This window comes from Heloderma suspectum, chromosome 7 (assembly GCF_057233095.1).
Source record: "Heloderma suspectum isolate Gila_16-S chromosome 7, 16-S_ref, whole genome shotgun sequence".
Classification (NCBI taxonomy): domain Eukaryota; kingdom Metazoa; phylum Chordata; class Lepidosauria; order Squamata; family Helodermatidae; genus Heloderma; species Heloderma suspectum.
This window is the reverse complement of record NC_139464.1, coordinates 10,839,498-10,859,656: the sequence shown is the minus strand read 5'-3', so window position 1 is coordinate 10,859,656 and position 20,159 is coordinate 10,839,498. Positions and strand designations below refer to the sequence as shown.

The following is a 20,159-nucleotide window of genomic DNA, read 5'->3' as shown; positions in this document are numbered from 1 at the left end:
CCCAAATAATAATTGGATGGCAAAGTTTAAGAAACAGTGTAAATGCTGGCAATATAAAATATGAAACCCATAGCAATCAGTAGGTTAACTGTACAAATGGTGCTGGTTCTTACCCTAAAAGGCCTGAGTTAGGACTAGGCTAGGCTAGGGAGTATGTACTCTTATATGAGCCCTCCTTGCAGCTTTCTATCATACTGTGAGGCCCTCTGGTCTGGAAACTCCCTTCACCTGTTAGGCAGGTATCCACTAAAGCCTTTTCTGTGGTGGCTCTTTCATTGTGCTGTTATCCTGCTGTTGTTATTTTTTATACCATTAAATATATTTTTTAAAAATAAAAGTTTCAACTGTGCTTTATGTTTGTAACTTCCTGGGCTCCTTGCCCACGAAGATCAAAAGATAAAATAAATCCTTTAGTATCCTCTCCGTTTTTTAACTAATCTGTCCCAGGCCAGTTCGCCTCAAAACAGATCTCTTCTGCTACTCACTCACTCACTCATTTATTTATTTATTTCATTTCTATACCGCCCAATAGCCGAAGCTCTCTGGGCGGTTCACAAAAATTAAATCCAAGCAACACACAATAAAACAATTTAAAATATACAGAACATATTTCTGTAATACAGAACATTAAAACCACACTCATCTCATACAGAGAGACTCAACTCCTCCATCTCCATGTTGCTTCTGCCTTTTACCGTCTGTGCACTCTCAGTCAGGTATAGAGGTACCGCAAGGGAACAACGCAGCAGAGAGACTCTGCAATTAACTTGTACCTTAACCATCCCTCCATCGGACCTCTAACAGTTTGCCGCTCCACACTCAAGGGTCAGCTGACTTTCGTTTGTAAGACAATGCTTATCTGACATGATCAACACCTGGATAGTAATACAGTTTGGCAGATGTAAAGCTCAAGGTTGGTTCGTGGGTGCCTTGAGAGGCTATTACTATTTGAAACACTGTGTGTCCTTAATGCTTGATTTGGTTCCTCTGTATGAGTAGGGGTCCATAATTCCGCTTGTCATGTGAGTGTGCTATTGTCTGGTGGCAAGCATGATGAGCCTAAGCCTTCCTCCTGAGCTTGGGAGTTGTGGAGGGGGCAGGGATTATCCCCACAGTTGCGCTGCCCTTTGGAAGCATATGAAACTCTGGGGACAACCCTACATCTACGTAGAGTCCAATTTTAAACATATAGGCATGGAGGCATATAGAGTTTATCTATTCCTCTTTCTTCAGTATGAGAACAAAGTTTCACTAGACAGAATTTAAAAGCAAGACAATGTACATAGAATGCCTAAGTAGCTTATGAAGCTTAGACGTCCTCCTGAAAACTCCTTCCCCCTTTCTTTTACTGTGTTGCATATCTGGCTGCCAAGCCTTGCTCCTCTTAATTTTGAGGGGCAGGGTGAACCTGGAAGCTATATCTGTGCATGCTGAGCAGACACATGTAGCACGCGATCCCCGTGAGTGGGATCCTACAGGTATTGCTGTTATTGCAACAGTCCCTTCAAGTGCAGCGCTTTAATTTTCCCAATAGGAACTAAGCGCAACCATTCTCTGCTCTAGGGGAAACGGCCCTTCAATTTTGTCCTGAGTGAGCTTCCTTCTGAAGATGCTTGTCACCTCAACAGATTATAAAACAGTATACCTACATATAATCATAGGAGTGTAAAAGAAGCAGACCATCAGGAGGCATGAGTATGTACATTGTGAAAAATGGCATGTTTAAACACAAGCAAATAGTTGCTGAGACAGGGTAAACAATTGATTTTTAAAAAATAAAATTAAATCAGATTGTTTGTTTTTAAAATGCCAGTTACATTAAACATTCCCCTAAAAAAAATGTGATTTAAATGAAATCTGAATTCCCTTTCAGCACCACCCGGGCTTTACATCACTTTGCAACTATCAGAACATGGGTTATCTGTTTTATGAAGTTTCAGCAACTGGCTTTAATTAAACATGCAAAGGAGATTAAGAGGAACATGAAATGTAAACAAAACAAAACAAACATGAAGCCAGAACTGTAAGCTGGAAACATCCACCTCATCTCTTCTCTCCCACTCAACATATCCCAAATATCTACTGTTTTATCTTTGTGATGGATTTGAATTGTCAAATTGTGGCCTTCTTTGAGAGCCAATCTTGGCTGAAAAGCAGAGTATTAATATCATAGATAAATGTAATACTAATAAATATGTGAGAGTCTCCACACACACAAAACTGAGACTAGGACCTGCTATTAAATCCTGATTTTCTGCAGAAGAATGAATGGGAGGAAAATATCTCTCTTTTGATGTTGAGCCTGGTGATGCAATAGCTTGTATATTTATTAGGGATGTACGAATCCCTTACCTTGCTCCGCTGAGGGGCATCCGCGGTGGGGGGGAGGCTCTCCGTCCCTCCCCCTGGAATCCTGCCTGGCCGGCTCCACTCCGCGGCCAAGCCGCAGAGCCGCCGGCCGGCTCCGGCTGCCCGCAGCCGGACATCAGGCCGCTGGGTAGCCCTGCAGGGACGCAAATGGTGGCTGTTGTAGCCACCGCCATTTGCATCCCTGTATTGAGCTGTGATAGGCTACGTAAATATTTACGTAGCCTATCACGGCAGGGGGAAAACCCCCAGCATACACAAATGGCGGCGGCTACTGCCATTTGCGTATGCTGGGTTTTTTTCCCCCCTGCCATGATCGGCTATGTAAGTATTTACGTAGCCGATCACGCCAGGGGGGAAAAAAACCCAGCGTACGCAAGTGGTGGTAGCCACCGCCATTTGCATATGCTGGGGTTCCACCCCTGCCGTGATAGGCTACGTAAATACTTACGTAGCCTATCACGGCCTCCGCAGGGACGCAAATGGCATCCCTGCATTAGCCGTGATAGGCTACATAGGTATTTACGTAGCCTATCACGGCTTGAAGAGGAGGAAGTGAATGGCGGCCGCAGGCCGGCCGCCATTCGCAAAGCAGCGTGGACGGAAGCAGGTAAGTGCTCTGCTTTGTGCGCCTTTCATGGGGTAGGGGCGGCGGGGACTTCGTCCCGCATGCCTTTCATGGGTTGGGGGGGGGGCTTCGTTCCGCGACGGATTTCGGGGGGCCGAACGCACTGGCTTTCGGGCTCAAGATCCGTCGTGGAATTCTCTAACATCCCTAATATTTATTATTGTGTAAACTATGAATATTTAAACTGAACCTCATGAACAAAAAATTGTACGACGAAACTCTACTTCTGGAAAATTCTGGGCACTTTCAAGCAACAGCTCTTGCTTTGTGTCCTTGCATGTATACAGAAAGAGACAAATATTATTTATTTATTTAAAATATTTCTTGGCCGCCTTTCAGGGCAGAAGCCCTCCCAAGGCGGCTTACAACAAAAAAATACATAAAAACGGTTAAAATATTAAAAGTGATACAAATGCAAAAACAATAAAAACAATAAAAGCCAACAATAAAAGCAACAATAAAACCAACAATGATATTAAAAGCAGCAACACCGATGTTAACAGCAGCAACAGCAACAATAGCAGTCATATCAATAGAAGACCATGTTTTCAAGGCCTTCTTAAAAGTCTGCAATGACGGAGCATGGCGGACCTCCGATGTCAGCTTGTTCCAAAGGTGTGGGGACACTGCAGAGAAGGCCCTCTCATGTGTGGTCACCCACCTAATGGTCACCTAATGGTCTCACAGGTGGGCAAATGAGAAGGGCCTCTCATTCTGATCTTAAAGCGTAAGCAGGCTGATATGGGTGTAGGCGGTCCTTCAAGTAACTTGGTCGCAAACCATTTAAGGCTTTAAAGGTCAAAACCAGCACTTTGAATTGGGCTCGGAAACCCACCAGTAACCAGTGCAGCTGGCAACCGGTGCCGGTAAACCCTTAATTTGCATGTATGCTGAATGATCAGAGCTTTTGGTTTCGGATTATGCCCCTGAATAGCATAAAGGTTCTATATAGTTGCAAAATGAAACTTCTAGAAAATGGGCACAGTTTAGTCAACGGGATTCACCACAAACAGGAAACAAAGCAAGCTGATAAACCCACCCATAACCCACCCGCACCAAGATTTCATCAGATGGATTTAATCTGTACTTACATCTTGTCCTGCCCAGCCCCCACTTTCAGTGTCAGCCTGGGGATCACGGGAGATGGTGAAGGAACAACAGGTTCTACTTTGATCTGCTAAAGGAAATACATTTAGTTGTTAAACATGCTACATTTCTTAAAGATACATTTTAATACTGACTGTATGGAGCTATATAAAGGGTCAGCATCAAAAGCAGGCATGGCTGGGCACCTGGCAAGAGCCCACACCCCAGCAGAGACCCGCTGACAACTCCTCTGGAGTTGCTCCTCCTCTTCACCATTGCAACCTGCTTGTCATCTGCCTCTCGCTCTGACCCAGACAATGGTGGTGGTGAGGAGGAGGAGCAGGAAATGCCTCTGCCTACTTGGTCCATGGCTCTCTGCCTGTCAAGCAAGTAAGCAGCAGCAATGACAGAAAAAGGATGAAGAACAATAGCGACTGGTGACAATAGTGGTAAGAAGGTTGAATCACTGAGGGAGGGGGCCCATTGAGGGTGTCTTGTCCAAGAGTTGCAGGAACCAGCACTCTTGCGTGCTCCCACCTGGTTCACAACAAGCCAGGTTTTGAAAAACCTGTATATATGGTTATCATGGCTAATAGTCACGAGTAGACCTATTCTACATGAATTAGCCAACCTCATTAAATGCAATCTAAGCTAGTAGCCATCACCACCTCTTGTCAAATCACTGAGGAAGGGGGCCCACTGAGGGTGTCCTGCCCCAGGGCCCTCAAAAACCTGGAACTGGCACTGCCTATATTGGAAATCGTCACATGAGAAATGATGCATGCAATTTTACCTTTGAACAGGTACTAGTTAAACTAATAGAAGGATGTTTGGGAGATGGCAGCATGCCTTGGTTCCAATTCCGAATTGTCTCTCAGAATTTCCCAGAACAACCCAGAATTTCCAGTTCGTACATCATGCTTAACAACCCAGGGATGGAGCATTCCTGGGCTGTTTAATCCCAGCGGGAGTGATTGGGATGCAGGAACCAGCACTCTTGTGTGCTCCCACTTGGTTCACAACAAGCCAGGTTTTGAAAAACCTGTATATATGGTTATCATGGCTAATAGTCATCATTAATGTACCTACTGTACATGAATTAGCCAACCTTATTAAATGCAACCCCTTCAGGGATCACTGCCTTGTTGTGGCGAAGGGGCTTGCGTAACTCAGTGAAGCCATAAGCTATGCCATGCAGGGCCACCCAAGACGGACAGGTCATGGCAGAGAGTTCTGACAAAATGTGGTCCACTGCAGAAGGAAATGGCAACCCACTCCAGTATTCTTGCCAAGAAAACCACATGGAACGTATCACAAGGCTAAAAGAGATGATGCCGGAAGATGAGCCCCTCAGGTCGGAAGGTGTCCAATATGCTACTGGGGAAGAGCAGAGGGAATTTCCAAGTAGCGCCAGAAAGAGTGAAGCGGCTGGGCCAAAGCCGAAAGGACACTCAGCTGTGGATGTGTCTGGTGGTGAAAAGAAAGTCTGATGCTGTAAAGAACAATATTGTTTAGGAACCTGGAATGTAAGATCAATGAATCAAGGTAAGCTGGAGGTGGTCAAACAGGAGATGGCAAGATTGAACATCGACATCTTGGGAATCAGCGAACTAAAATGGACAAGCATGGGTGAATTTAATTCAGGTGACCATCATATCTACTACTGTGGGCAAGAATCCCTTAGAAGAAATGGAGTAGCACTCATAGCCAACAAAAGGGTGGGGAAAGCAGTACTGGGGTACAATCTCAAAAACAATAGAATGATCTCAGTACGAATTCAAGGCAAACCATTCAACATCACAGTAATTCAAGTCTATGCCCCAACCACTGAGGCCAAAGAAGCTGTGGCTGATCGGTTCCATGAAGACCTACAACACCTTCTAGAACTAACACCAAAAAAAGATGTCCTTTTCATCATAGGGGATTGGAATGCTAAAGTAGGAAGTCAAGAAATCACCGGGATAACAGGCAAGCATGGCCTTGGTGTACAAAATGAAGCAGGACAAAGGCTAATAGAGTTTTGCCAAGAGAACACGCTGATCATAGCAAACATGCTTTTCCAACAGCACAAGAGGCGACTCTGCACATGGACATCACCAGATGGTCAATATCGAAATCAGATTGATTATGTCCTTTGCAGCCAAAGATGGAGAAGCTCTATACAGTCAGTAAAAACAAGACCTGGAGCTGACTGTGGCTCAGATCATAAGCTTCTTATTGCAAAATTTCGGCTTAAATTGAAGAATGTAGGGAAAACCACTAAACCATTCAGGTATGACCTAAATCATATCCCTTATGAATATACAGTGGAGGTGAGGAATAGATTTCAGGGAGTAGACCTGATAGACAGAGTGCCAGAGGAACTATGGACGGAGGTCCGTAACATTGTTCAGGAGGCAGCAACTCAATCCATCCCAAAGAAAAAGAAATGCAAGAAAGCCAAGTGGCTGTCTGATGAGGCTTTACAAGTAGCTCAGGAAAGAAGGGAAGCGAAAAGCAAGGGAGAAAGGGGAAGATATATTCAAATGAATGCAGAGTTCCAGAGAATAGCAAGGAGAGACAAGAAGGCCTTCTTAAATGAACAATGCAAAGAAATCGAAGAAAACAATGGAATGGGAAAGTCTAAGAGATCTTTTCAAGAAAATTGGAGATCTCAAGGGAACGTTTTTGCAAAGACGGGCATGATAAAGGACAAAGAAGGCAGGGACCTAACAGAAGCAGATGAGATTAAGAAGAGGTGGAAAGAATACACAGAACTGTATTCAGGAAAGATCTGAATGTCCCTGATAGCCGTGATAGTGCGGTCACTGAACTTGAGCCCGACATCCTAGAGAGGGAAGTCAAGTGGGCCTTAGGAAGCATTAGTAACAACAAAGCTAGAGGAGATGACAGTCTTCCAGCTGAGCTATTTAAAATCCTAGAAGATGATGCTGTTAAAGTGCTGCACTCAATATGCCAACAAATTGGGAACACTCAACAGTGGCCACAAGACTGGAAAAGGTCAGTTTACATTCCAATTCCAAAGAAGGGTAATGCCAAAGAGTGTTCAAACTACCGCACAATTCCGCTCATTTCACATGCCAGCAAGGTGATGCTCAAAATCCTACAAGCTAGGCTTCAGCAGCATGTGAACCAAGAACTACTGGAAGTACAAGCGGGTTTCGAAGAGGAAGAGGAACTAGAGATCAAATCGCCAACATTCGCTGGATCATGGAGAAAGCAAGAGAATTCCAGAAAAACGTCTATTTCTGCTTCATTGACTACGCTAAAGCCTTTGATTGTGTGGATCACAACAAACTGTGGCAAATTCTGAAAGAGATGGGAGTATCAGACCACTTTACTTGTCTCCTGAGAAACCTGTACGAGGGTCAAGAAGCAACAGTAAGAACCGGAAATGGAACAACCGATTGGTTCAAAATTGGGAAAGGAGTACGACAAGGCTGTATATTGTTGCCCTGCTTATTTAACTTATATGCAGAGTACATCATGAGAAATGCCGGGTTGGATGAGTCACAGGTCGGAATTAAGATTGCCGGGAGAATTATCAACAACCTCAGATACGCAGACGATACCACCCTAATGGCAGAAAGCGAAAAGGATCTAAAGAGCCTCTTGTTGAGGGTGAAAGTGGAGAGTGCAAAAGCTGGTTTGAAACTCAACATTAAAAAAACGAAGATCATGGCATCTGGCCCCATCACATCCTGGCATATAGAAGGGGAAGAAATGGAAGCAGTGACAGATTTTACTTTCTTGGGCTCCAAGATCACCGCAGACGGTGACTGTAGCCATGAAAATAAAATATGCTTGCTCCTTGGGAGGAAAGCTATGGCACACCTAGACCGCATAGTAAGAAGCAGAGACATCACCTTGCCGACAAAGGTTCGTCTAATCAAAGCTATGGTTTTCCCAGTAGTAATGTATGGCTGTGAGAGCTGGACTATAAGGAGGGCTGAGCGCCGAAGAATGGATGCTCTTGAACTGTGGTGCTGGAGAAGACTCTTACGAGTCCCCTGGACTGCAAGGAGGTCAAATCAGTCCATCCTAAAGGAAATCAACCCTGAGTGCTCATTGGAAGGACAGATACTGAAGCTGAAGCTCCAATATTTTGGCCACCTAATGCGAAGAGAAAACTCACTGGAAAAGACCCTGATGCTGGGAAAGATTGAAGGCAAAAGGAGAAGGGGATGGCAGAGGATGAGATGGCTAGATAGCATCACCGATGCAATGAATATGAACTTGAGCGCAGGACAGGAAGGCCTGGCGTGCTATGGTCCATGGGGTCACGAAGAGTTGGACACGACTTAACGACTGAACAACAACAATAACAAATTAAATGCAATCTAAGCTAACCACCTCTTTGGTAGTGAATTCCATTTCAGATGAAGTGCCTCCTTTTACAGGTGCAGAATCTGCTACTAATCAGCTTCAAAGAGTACAGTTCTAGTAAAATGTGACAGAAAAATTGTGCAGCAGCCATGTGAACACTTCAAGGTAGCGCTTAAAGCAGCCTACTGTCTCTTGCTTTCTGTTGTTCTGCAGCCACACAAGATACTGTTAGGCAAAATAGCTTTTAAGAAATAAATGTAAAGTGTCAAAAATAGTTTCAGCAAACATTTTATTGAATTAGAAAAATTACTCAAACAGAAAACATGATTGGATTTTTTTTAAATGACCAGTTTTTAAGAATGGAGATGCATCCAGAAACGTGCTTACTTTTGGAGTCAACTTTTGGGGATATCCTTATTTCTTTACAACTATGATAACCTGGAATACTAAAAATACAAATGATAACTTGATCGTATGCACTGAAAGAACTGGAGACTAGGAGAACCTTCACATGCATACGTGTGAGAATATGAGTGCAGGTACATGTGTATGAGTGGGAGGGTGATCTTTTTTTAAAAAAAAGGTATGTTAAGGGAACATGAACTTGCGGTGGTTAAAAATTAAAGAGCTGCAATTCTGGAGTAATAGTGGGAATTCGGGCCAGCAGAAGAGCATTTACAGTGGATTATTAAGCTTCCCAAATCACCAAAGAGGTAAAGTCCAGCAATATAAGACTCCTTTGTAGCTAACTAAAAATACATTGTCAGTGGATTTGTCCAGTTTTATGTATAAGCAATACTTCTTTCACCTGAACTAATACTAGTAGTCATATAAGCCCCTTATTGCCATGTGCTGCATTTTTTTTTTTTGTTAATCTTCAAGGATTTAGCTTCTTTGCCACATACCTCAGGGCACCAACTGATAAAGCTCTAACTCTCCATTTTTCCAGGACACCAGCAGAGCAGCCTTGCAAAAAATGAAAATCACTCAAGAGATTTAAAAGGGCGGGGGTGTGTGTGTGAGAATTTATTTTCAAAACCCTGACTTGCAGCAAAGAGGTGGACCTTTTCCATCTGTTATTATTATCATTATCATTATTATGCTTATCTGTTGAGATCAGTTTAAATTTTAATTCTATCTAGGGACTCTTTCATGCAGTCTAGCTTTAAAGTTTATCTTTTGACAGGGAAATTTCACCAAGGTAACAGGCAGCTTTGTCAATGTAATCTGCCCAAGCTTATATTGCTTTCCCTATAATACAACATATTTTACGGCTATAAAGAATAGATTTTAATAGGTTATATTGTTGCATTATAGTCCTAACATTATACTGCCTCTCCCAGTATCTGTTAATATGTGAATGCTTTGGTTATGATTAGTTATGATCCTCCCCTGCAAAAAGTACAGCCATCTACAGATATTTATACATGGCTCACCACTAGGTAGGTAAAATTCTCTACCTAGTTTGGCTATTATATGGATTTAAAGAGTGATTTCCTAGCCCAAAGCTCACAACGTATAAAAACAAACAGAGAAAAGGAAGAGGGAAGTATGAAAATATAAGCATACAGCTGCCCAAATCCTGTCTATTCTAAATGATCACTTTTTCTTACTATGGGAATTGCCTCCTCCCCAACACAACCTGGGTACTTTGTAGTTAGGCCAAGCTTCCACTTCTCTCCCCTGGTCTTCTTCTTTCTAAGATTACCCTGGGCTTTGCATAATCTACTTCCCTTCACAAAGAAAAGGAATGCTCCCTCTCTAAAAACAGGGGCAAAGTAAACAAAAGAGGACAATCAAAACGATGATCCAGGTCTCACGTTCCTGGGTTCCTGATTAACCCAGGAATTGTTGGGGATGAGCACTGTGCCCGAGCCACTTCCGATTTTAATCAACTTGCCCCATTCCTGGGTTGTTTCATGATGGATTAGGGCTGTTACTAGGGCTGGGCCTGGGTCAATTCCTAAGAGCCAGGGGTATCCACTGGTGCCAACAGAACATTTTTTCTAGACTTAACTGCCATATGGGGAGTGTTCTGGGGGATTACAGGTAGGGAGGAAAGAGTTTACAATTCCCTTCCCACATGCTGCAGCTCCCCAACCCATATGGGAATTAAGCTTAATGGAAGATATTTATCTAAGCTCAACTGCTCTGTGGGAATGGCGATTTTCAGGTGGACATAGCTGAGAAGGGAAGGACTAACCTTACAATCCCTGTGCAATGCAATCCTCCCTTAACCCCTGCCCCCAACCCCACATGGCAATTGAGCTTAGGAAAAACTTTCCATTGATCTCAACAGAAGGTTTCTTTCTAAGCTTAACTGCCATACTAGCAAAGGGGGGGGGATTTCCAGGGGGGTGTCACAGTTGGGGCAGGAAGGGTTAAGCTTTTTTTCCTTGCACACTGTGACCCACCCCCCGCCGAATCACCCTAGGTGTGGCAATTAAGCTTAGTTTTTTAAAAAAACACCCTTCCATTGGTGCCACTTGGAAGATGTTTTTCAAAGCCTAATTGAGCAGATGGGGGTGATTTTCCTCTGGGAGAGAGAAATGGGGGAAGGGACAGACAGAGATGAGTGGCAGAGAGAAGAGTATGTTTATTTTCCTCCTAAAAGGTTAAATAATCTTTAGCGGGAGGTTCTTTTCCAGCTACCCCAAATGTGTGTTCGATCCTAGCTGTGTGTGTGTTTGTGTAGGTGGTGGTGGGGGGGTATATGGCTCCTCTTCATCTTTGTCAGTCTCCCTCCCTGCATTGTGGAATATGGAGAGAAGGTGCTAACTGTGTGTGCGTGTTTGGGGGTGAGGGAAAGGTCCCCACCACATAGAGATTCAACCCCCAGAAACTGCAGAGCACAGCAAGGAGAGTCGTCCTTCCACCACCTCACCAAACCACACCTTACCAACGACTCCTCTTCCTTTTTCTCTTCCCAGGTTCCCTCTGCTGCCCAATCCTTGCTCCATCCTTCCCCACCTTCTTGATCTCCACTCCTGCCTGTTCCTTCCAGCTTCCCCCTCTACTCTCCTTCCTAATCTTCCTTGGCCTTTCTAATCTACCTTCTCTGCTCCACACTCCAGCCCTCACTCTCCCATCACCTACCTAGCATTTGAACTAACCTGAACAGAACTGTGCAGCAGTTCATTTTATTTTTAATTTAATTTATGGAAGTAAAGATGGGAGTCATTAACTGAAGAGTAATTGATTAAACTTTGGAACAGAATCTGGGTGAGAATTCAGAAATTAATTGGTGGTGACCCCTTGACTTGCTTTTGGAGTAGTGCTATGTCAAATTTTTGAAACTCCATTTTAGTGCAATAGTTGACATTTTTAGTGTTGTGTTGTGAAAGGGCTCAGGAAAAAACCCCATCAGCCACTCTTTTTTGTGTATTTTTTCACACCTGTTGACAGCCATTAAAAATTAATTGTTATTGAAGAGGAACTACAAATTTAGGATGCTCTTGGGTGGGAGGCAATGAATTGAAGGATTTATTTTATTTCTGGTGATTTGGGAAATTAATTAGCTGGCTTTGCCCTCTGTGCAATTTAAATATATCCTAGGAATTATTTCTCAATTTGCATCTATAGATATAAATTAGCACATGCAAATTTTAAGCAATTTGTGTCCTATGGGCCTGTGGCCTGAACCTTTAGAGTTCTTGGCAATGCTCCTTCCTCAGATGAAATATTTTTAAACAAACTTTTTTTCTTCTTTAAAATATTTGTTAATATTAACAAATATATATTAACATTTATTAACCAACTCTCATCAGTGTCAATGTGACAAAAGAAAGCTGGTAAGAAATAATGTATGCAGATATAAGCACATGGTCTGTCAGCTTATATATTGAGGAATACTGAATCAGAGCTCCAACTAGCACACATGAATAAGGCTCACTAACCCCATGTTGAAAACATTTTCCAATCTCTTAGGAAATAAAAGACGATACCAACAGCATTATTTTCATTTCTAATCATTTTTCAAATTGTGTGCTTATGATTTCCTTCACCAGCCCCTTTCCCAGCAATTTTGGCATGGTGAAAAGCCAAAATTTAACATATAGACCTACCTTATCCCAAGCAAAATAACTGGCCCATTTAGCTGAGGGGTGGGGAACCTCAGGCCTGGGGGCCATATCCAGCTGGCCCAGGGGCCATATTGGGCTCTCTTGGGTTCCCCAGATGTCCACGCCCCTCCTCCCTTGGTGCCACCCTTTTCCCCCAATCACCAATTGTTTGGTGGTTTCCCATTCTAAAAGGTTGAAATGCTTCTCCTAAGGGTTAACTAAAATATGTTGGTATCTTTTGTATTTCTTCCCCATCCCTTTTGCCACTGAGCCTGCCACCTTTGCTTTCAGCCCCATCAACCAACAGAATGCAGCCCACAAGAGCTTCTCCGAAATTTAATTTGGCCCTCGGGCTGAATGAGGTTCCCCACCTCTGATCTAGCCCAATATTTTGTATTCTTAACTGGCAGGGCTTCTCCAAGGTCTCAGGCACTGGGCTTCCCCAGTCCTCCGATCTGAGATATTTTTAATGGGAGATCCTTTCTAACTAGGGGTTTAAGTTGGGATCTCCTGTATACGAAGCACTACCACTGAGCTATGGACCTTTCCTAATATGTTTCCAGAGTCTAAACTACTCTTAAACATTAGTTTATGGGGGAAGAGAGGAATGTATTGCCCATGAAAACTGTAGGTCTGATGAGACTGTAAATTGAGATGATTTATTTATGGAACTGGCATGCAGGACAGAAATGCAAAAGGCCTTGCACAAGTTTCTGTGATACAGTGAAATTGTGGACAAGTGAAATTGTGTGCCACGTAGGAAAGACAGAGGTAATAAAGTTTTATTCGCATTCAATCCTTGGATATCTATCTATCTATCTATCTATCTATCATGTTACTTGGTATGACACTATATAAAATGATGTAATAATGATAACAATGCCTCTGAATTAATAGCACATATGAATTATTTTGAACTTTGTCAGATTTTAAAAGCTGTCTTGGGGTGAGGTGGAAGGAGTGTTGGAGGGTAGCGGTAGAAGTGAAAAAAGCAGAAAATGTGTGGATTAAGAGATTTGCAAATTTCTTAAGCTTGTATAATTAATATTCTCTCTTTTTTTACAATTCTAAAACTGTTTGGGGGCATTCTATTTTTATGTTTCATATTTTATTGTCTCAGAACACTAGCAAAGATTTTTTATATGTTCATCTAATTCTCTTGGGGTGGGGAAAGCTGAATAATAAAGACCCTCCCAGCCCCCGCCCCCCCCAATATACCAAAGGCTTACTTTTTCATGTTTGTGTTTCTCTTTTTCCTTCTCTTTCTTCTCCCTTTCCTTCTTCTCCTTTTCCTTCTCCTTCTTCTCCTTCTCTTTGTCCTTCTCCCTCTCTTTCTTCTTCTTCTTCTCCTTCTTCTCTTTTTTCTTTTCTTTGGGCTTCTCTTTCTCCTCAAAAAGTTTTTCAGGTAGTACTGATGAGAGGGGGGACATCAGTGATGGGAGTTTCATGGCAGCTGGGGTGCTGAACAAGGGTAAGGGCAAGTCTTTGGCAGGCAAAATCAGAGGTGCTGATGAAGCTTTCATCTTGTCTTTATTTTTATCTTTAACTTTCTCTTTGTCTTTCTTCTCTTTATCTTTCTTGCCCTTTTCTTTCTCTTTCTTCTTATCTTTATGTTTCTCGCGCTCTTTTTTGGTACTGCCATCTTTTATCTTCACTTTGGGGTCATCATCAAAGTCCTTCATTTTGAACTTGTAAGTATCCAAGTTGTCATCTCTGATCAGATCCTTCCACGGAAATTTCGATTCTTTGCCACCTTCTTTGTCTTTATCCTTCTCCTTATTTTTCTCCTTGTCTTTGTTCTTGTTTTTCTCCTTGTCCTTCTGCTTCTCTTTCTTTTTCATTTTTGTCTTCAGCTCTTTTTTCAGTTTCTTTTTCACATCTACGGATGATGCCAGCTTAGTTTTCTCCTCATAAACTTTGAGCAGAGGTTCTGGAGTTGGTGGAGAAGCAGAAGGGGATGAGAAATAAGGGAAGTTTGAAGGTAAATTAGTAGGAGTACCCATATTTGCTTTTCGAATGACCTCGTCTATTGAGTCATCCATTGTCCATGAAATGTCTGAACTTGATGTTCCACCAGAGGGAGGAACTGGGGTGCTTCCTGCTTTATTTAAGCTGCTATTGGCTGAAACAGAAGCTTTAGGTATTGTAGTCTCTGACACAGAGAGTCTTTTAGGGCTAGTGAAAATATCCCCTTCAGATTCTGACCCTGAGGAAAACTCAAATGGATCAGGATCCCGTTCAGCACATGCACGGGCAATTACAGCATCAATAGAATCATCGATTGTCTTATCAATCACTGCCACTTTCTTTGTTGGATTCTCACTGTTGGGCTTCCCACAGTCAACTGGGGTTGGCCCTTGTTTTACCTGGATATTCTCTTTCCCCATCTTTTCACTTAATGCTGCTAAGGGGGTTCTACTTGGTGTCTCCTGCTTAATTACTATTTGAGGAACATGAGCTGGAACCTTTGGACTCTTAGGGCTTCTGGGACTCTTGGCTCGAGCCGGTGATTTCTTTTCTTTGGGTCCAGTTTTTGGTGAACGAATGGGGCTTCCAATAACTGCTGGGGATGGAGAAACTTTTGGCATTTTAGTCTTCTGACTTGGAGAGCTTGTTTTCACCTTTGCTTTAGGTGCAAATGCTCTTGATTCCAATGGTTTGGAAACAGGCAACTGTGATTTCACAATAGGAGCCAGTATAGGCGGTTCTGGAGAGGGAGGAACCAGATCAGCACTAACCTGTACACAAACTGGGGAAAGCATTGGAGGCACTTTCTGGGCATTAATTGAACTAAGAGGCTCACGCGGCTCCACTGTCCCATCCAGGGCATCTCCTTTTATGCCAGCTAGTTTTGGCCGCTTTATAGCAGGCATTTCCTCAGATTCTGGGCTTTCTAGTGGTCTCTTGCTTAAGTAATTTTCATCATTAACAGCTTCATCTTCTTCCATCTCTCCCTCCTCCTCCAAAGGAACCTGCATGGCTTCTGCTGAAGTTCCTCCATCAGTTGGTACCTGTTCCTCCTCTTCCTCTGTTGTAAGAAGCAAGAAAAGGAAAAGTCATTGAGATACTTAAAAATACCAACACTTCCTATAAAGAGGCCACCAGAGACAAACCTACATTTAACAAATGAGTAAAGACTAAGAAGGCATTTCACTAATTAAAGATCATGGGTAAAAATCCAACATAAATCCTACTTAGAATAGGCCTGTTAATTTCAATGGGTCTACTCCAAGTAGGACTTATTTTGGATTTTACCGCACACATTTACAAATTAAGTTATGTATAACAGAAGATTCTTGCTTAATATTTCATTTAAAAATTACAGCTCTTTCGTACTTCCAGATAAACCAGTTCTCAAACTGAGATCCATAAACCATTTGCCCATTATTATCTTTTCACCCAGTGTGTCTGGGCTGTTCCAATTCTAAAGCAACATCACCATCACATTGGCATTCATCTGCAACGTCAATTGGAGCCAAGTGGAGTTAGGAAAGGGTGGCTCCATACCTGTTCTTTTAGGGTAAAGAGCATGATCAGAGGAGGGATGCTAAGACCTGGTTCTCACGATCAAAATAAGCCACCATGGCTTAAATAATAGAGATGCGGAATTTAGGCAAAAGTAGTAGAGCTTGAAAATAGTTCTATGATTGAACCATGTAGCCGTGTTGTTGTTTCTAAAACTGCACACCTGGACATGAACAAAAGGTGGTGCACTCTAGGAGACATTTGATGCCAGATGACTAGCATCAGATGACACATTATATTACCTTCAGATAAGTGTGTCTAGGAGGATAGTTCCTTGGCCCTCTAGCACAAATCTATCAGATCACACTTAGAACCAGTTTGCACGATCAGAATAAGCTACCATGGCTTATTTAAATCTTATTTAATTAAGCCACAGTAGCTTATTAACATTGCGGCATGTGCAGGGTACAATTTCCATCATCACCACCTGAGCTCAGCTTGTTGTGTTGTTCGAACCCAGGCAGCATGGCTTGTTGGAGGGGGAAAACAACCCTCCAACAACCCTCCAACAGCTCACAGGTTATTGGAGGGTAGTTCCTTTTCAACAATCTATGCCATCCAGGTTCGGACGACACGACTGGCCATGCCCAGGTGGAGATTATCTCAAACTCATAACAAACAGCCTTTTCTAGCTTCATCTAAGAAATATGGGACCCATGGAAACACTTGCTTAAATAGGGGCCCTTTATTTATCCTCTTTCACCAAGCTGTTATAAAGCTGAGTAATCGCGAAAACTTTATAAACCTCTGAATAAAAGCAATCTGTAGATGCTTACTGGTAAAAAAATAAAGAAAGAATTATTTGGTTGCCCATGTGTCCATGTGTCTGTGTGTGCTGAGGATGGGGGTACAGTTTTGTTACTTTAGCAAACTTTTTAAAAAGTAAAACATAACTGTAAAACTACAAAATCTTCCTTTATTCTGAATCCAACTTGAAGAATCTCATTTGGAAAAGTTTCCTTTCAGGCCTTGGGAGGAGATATTTCTTTCCTCTAAAATGTGTCAATGCCCTGATTTAGGAGAGTTGAGTCAAGAGCCCTGGGCTGAAGTATGAATTTGTGCCAGAATCACAAATTAAGTAAAAACGAGCTAACAAGTCGAGCTTTTGCCAAGGCCCAGAGGATTTACAGCAGTCAGTCCAGAGTGGAGACTTTGCCCGAGGATAAAACCTTAGCCTTCTGTGAAAAACAGAAAAGTGTTAGCAGTTCAGTTTTGCTTGGATGGACATGGACATTTCTGACTCTTAAAAAAAAGGAGACAGAAAAAAGAAAATCACTCTTGACTGAGTCGGCACCTGCTAGAAATAGACTGATCCACCAGTTTTTGTGCTGCAAGTTCCACAAATCTGGTTCAATCGCTATCTGATCTATTATGGGAATTAAATATGCTTTCATTCCCCATAATGGCATGAATTAAAAGAGGACTGAGCAGAGCTGGAAAAATAATTCAAGTTCATAAGCTTCAGCCTCAGAGTTATAGACACCAGTGCATTGCAGGGCTGGAAAAATGGGTTAATATTCCTTACATCCCCACATCAAATTCCAAGGGGTCGAAGAAACTATGATTTTTCCAGCCCCATAAATTATCTCTGATCACCTCCAAGAAGCACTGTGCAACAGTTATTCCTTCCCTCCACTCATATGTGATGGCTGCACATTAAGAGTCATTTACTTACACATTGACCCAGACATCATGAGTGGGAGTGAGCAAGCGTGCTGGCTCCCGGCTGCCTGATCGCTCCCACTGAGCATGATGTCTGAACGTGGAACTCTGGGTTGTTGGGAGAGACACAACCAAGAGTTATAACCCATGGTTTGTTCTTAGGTTATAATGCTGGGTTGCCTCTCCCTGAACAATCCAGAGTTCTGTGTTCATACATCTTGCTAAACAACTCAGGTACAGGGTATTCCTGAGTTGTTTAGCTCTGCCTGGATGCAGTGGGAGCGATCAGGTAGCTGGGAGCCAGCATGCTTGCTCACTCCCACTTCTCTCACAACAACCCAGGGTTTTAAAACTACCCTGAGTAGTTGTGACATCTGAACTAGGCCATTCTCTAGGAGGTGTTTCAGTTGATGGGTGTGCTAAAAGCCAGAGGTATTCTAGGTGAAGGGAAGTACAAAGGTATTAATATTAATATTCTCATTACCTGGATCAGAACTAGGCCTAGTTCTTGCAAAGAGCAGATGAAGAAGTAAACCTCTTTCTGGGATTTAGCACGTCAGGCTGAAGGTGAACACTGCCATGACATTCTGTGCTGTACATACAGAAAACTAGATGCCAGGGAAAATGCTAGTTTAGAACCCTTCTCTCTGACATGCTTGCTCTTTCAGTGTGCAGGGAAATGTTCTGGGCACAGGAACATCCCATCCTGTGAGCACTCATCTGTAGTCTGCAGCCCGTAAACAGGTTTACCACCTCCTCTGCTCTTTGTGAGAACTAGTCTGAGTAATTGTTCATTACCACTTTTCGATAATAAAGGTAGCTGATTAATATTTTCAGTTGCTCCACAAATGAATCCGGTGCAAATGCAACCATCTGATAGCAGCTCACAAGAAACCCATTACTTAAGTTTTCCTAGAAAACAATAGAAGTGGCACTTACGTGGTGCCTCACCCTTCCTAGCTATCTGAGTTTCTGTCTGATAAAACACCCTTAACCCAGGGCTGGAATTCTCAAGCCTGAACCTATAAGCTGCTGCGTTGTGAGAGCAGCACATGGAAGTGGGTCAAAGTAGTAAAATAAAGTTAGGGTTGGAACAACTATTGCAAATGATTCCATTCTCTGAAATCTTTTCCGCTCTAGAGTTTTGCCATACCTTCAGAATTCTCTCTCTTAGGGCATACATAGTGGTTACCATATTTATCCTCAGAAGTATACCAATGTAGTCTCTAAGAATGCCTTGTAATGCCTTATAATTGTGGGACTGAGAAACTTTAATTACACAGCTGCAAACTTTTGATACTCCAGTCCTCACACATAGGATCATTGCTTGCCACACTCCTTCTCCCCACCTCCCAGCATTATACACTGTTGAAGGCTCTTTTCCATCTGCTGTGCTTGCTAGGTTGTTGTGATTATGTTCTTACCACATTTTTGTATGGCAAAATTCATTTATTTTGCATTGACCTGTAAAACACTGCTGTCTGAATACAGTGTGACAGCAAATTGACCATGGCAGTTTCTTTTATTTATGTATTTAACGTTTATACTGTGCTTTCTGCCTTTTTCGTAGGTTAAACGAATAGAATGTGAATAGAATGTTTGCTCCCCTACCCCCCATTAACTCCCATATGTATGTGTTTGAACCTAAAAAGACAGGAATACATCTTTTTTAATGCATCTTTCTGCCTTTGTCTTACATAAAAAACTAAAGACAGACACCTTTTTTTTGGTAAATGGCTTAAATTCTAAGCCTCAGAGTGTCATGCCTTTAGACATTGAAGCCGCATAAATAACAATACTGAAAAACAAGGACAGGACTTTAGCGCATGGAAAATTAGCCTTACACATCAAGCTTCAAGAGCACATGAATATTTGGCTTGGTTCTCCCCACCCCCACCCCCCTTGTAAAAATCTAAGCCTTTGTCTAAAAAGAAGCAGACAATCTAGACAAAGAGCTAACTTTTTGAGAGAGTTTAAACTACAGAAAACCAAGACATAGAATGAACAATGTGTAAAACATATCTATAACATTAGAAATTGATGATTGTCTAAAAGAAAAAGGGGAATCCTGCTAGAATAAGACAGTGCTCTACAATGAGCAATATCTCTGACTCAGCCAAAAAGAGCCAGACTTCCCCCAAATTCCTCAAAGTCTGGTTAAGTGAATGCAGGAATCTTTTGCCACCAATTCAGTGCTGCCTGGTAATGATTTAGAAGGAAATGATTTAACGCAAAGGGCTCACACCGCTGGTCCCATACATACATGACTCAGATTTCCAAATATTATCACAGCAGCCTGGGAAAAATCACCTCCCAAACCACTGTAGTAACATATGAATGGACATTCAGCTGTCTGGCTTTTCAAGATGCCAGCAGATTGGCAGCTACTCTGATGGGGAGCTGTTGCAATGTAGTAAAGAGATTGAGCCATGAACTGGGAACCTACTGGCTTGAATCTCACCTTTACCGTGAATTCACCAAGCATTCACATGAATTCACATAAG

At 42.5% G+C, this 20,159-nt stretch overlaps 1 protein-coding gene across 2 annotated transcripts in view; it reads right to left on the bottom strand.

The window, feature by feature from the left end:
* The window catches only part of TAF3 (TATA-box binding protein associated factor 3), a 176,328-nt gene that overhangs the window by 31,604 nt on the left and 124,565 nt on the right, over nucleotides 1-20,159 (bottom strand). The window contains exons 3-4 of one of the 2 annotated variants that reach the window (XM_084809078.1): nucleotides 13,698-15,496; nucleotides 4,087-4,172 (exon numbers count right to left, since the gene is read on the bottom strand). In XM_084809078.1, the coding sequence (XP_084665204.1) occupies nucleotides 4,087-4,172; nucleotides 13,698-15,496 (1,885 nt within the window). The remainder of the gene's footprint in view (nucleotides 1-4,086; nucleotides 4,173-13,697; nucleotides 15,497-20,159) is intronic. The other variant, XM_084809079.1, reaches the window with a different exon arrangement.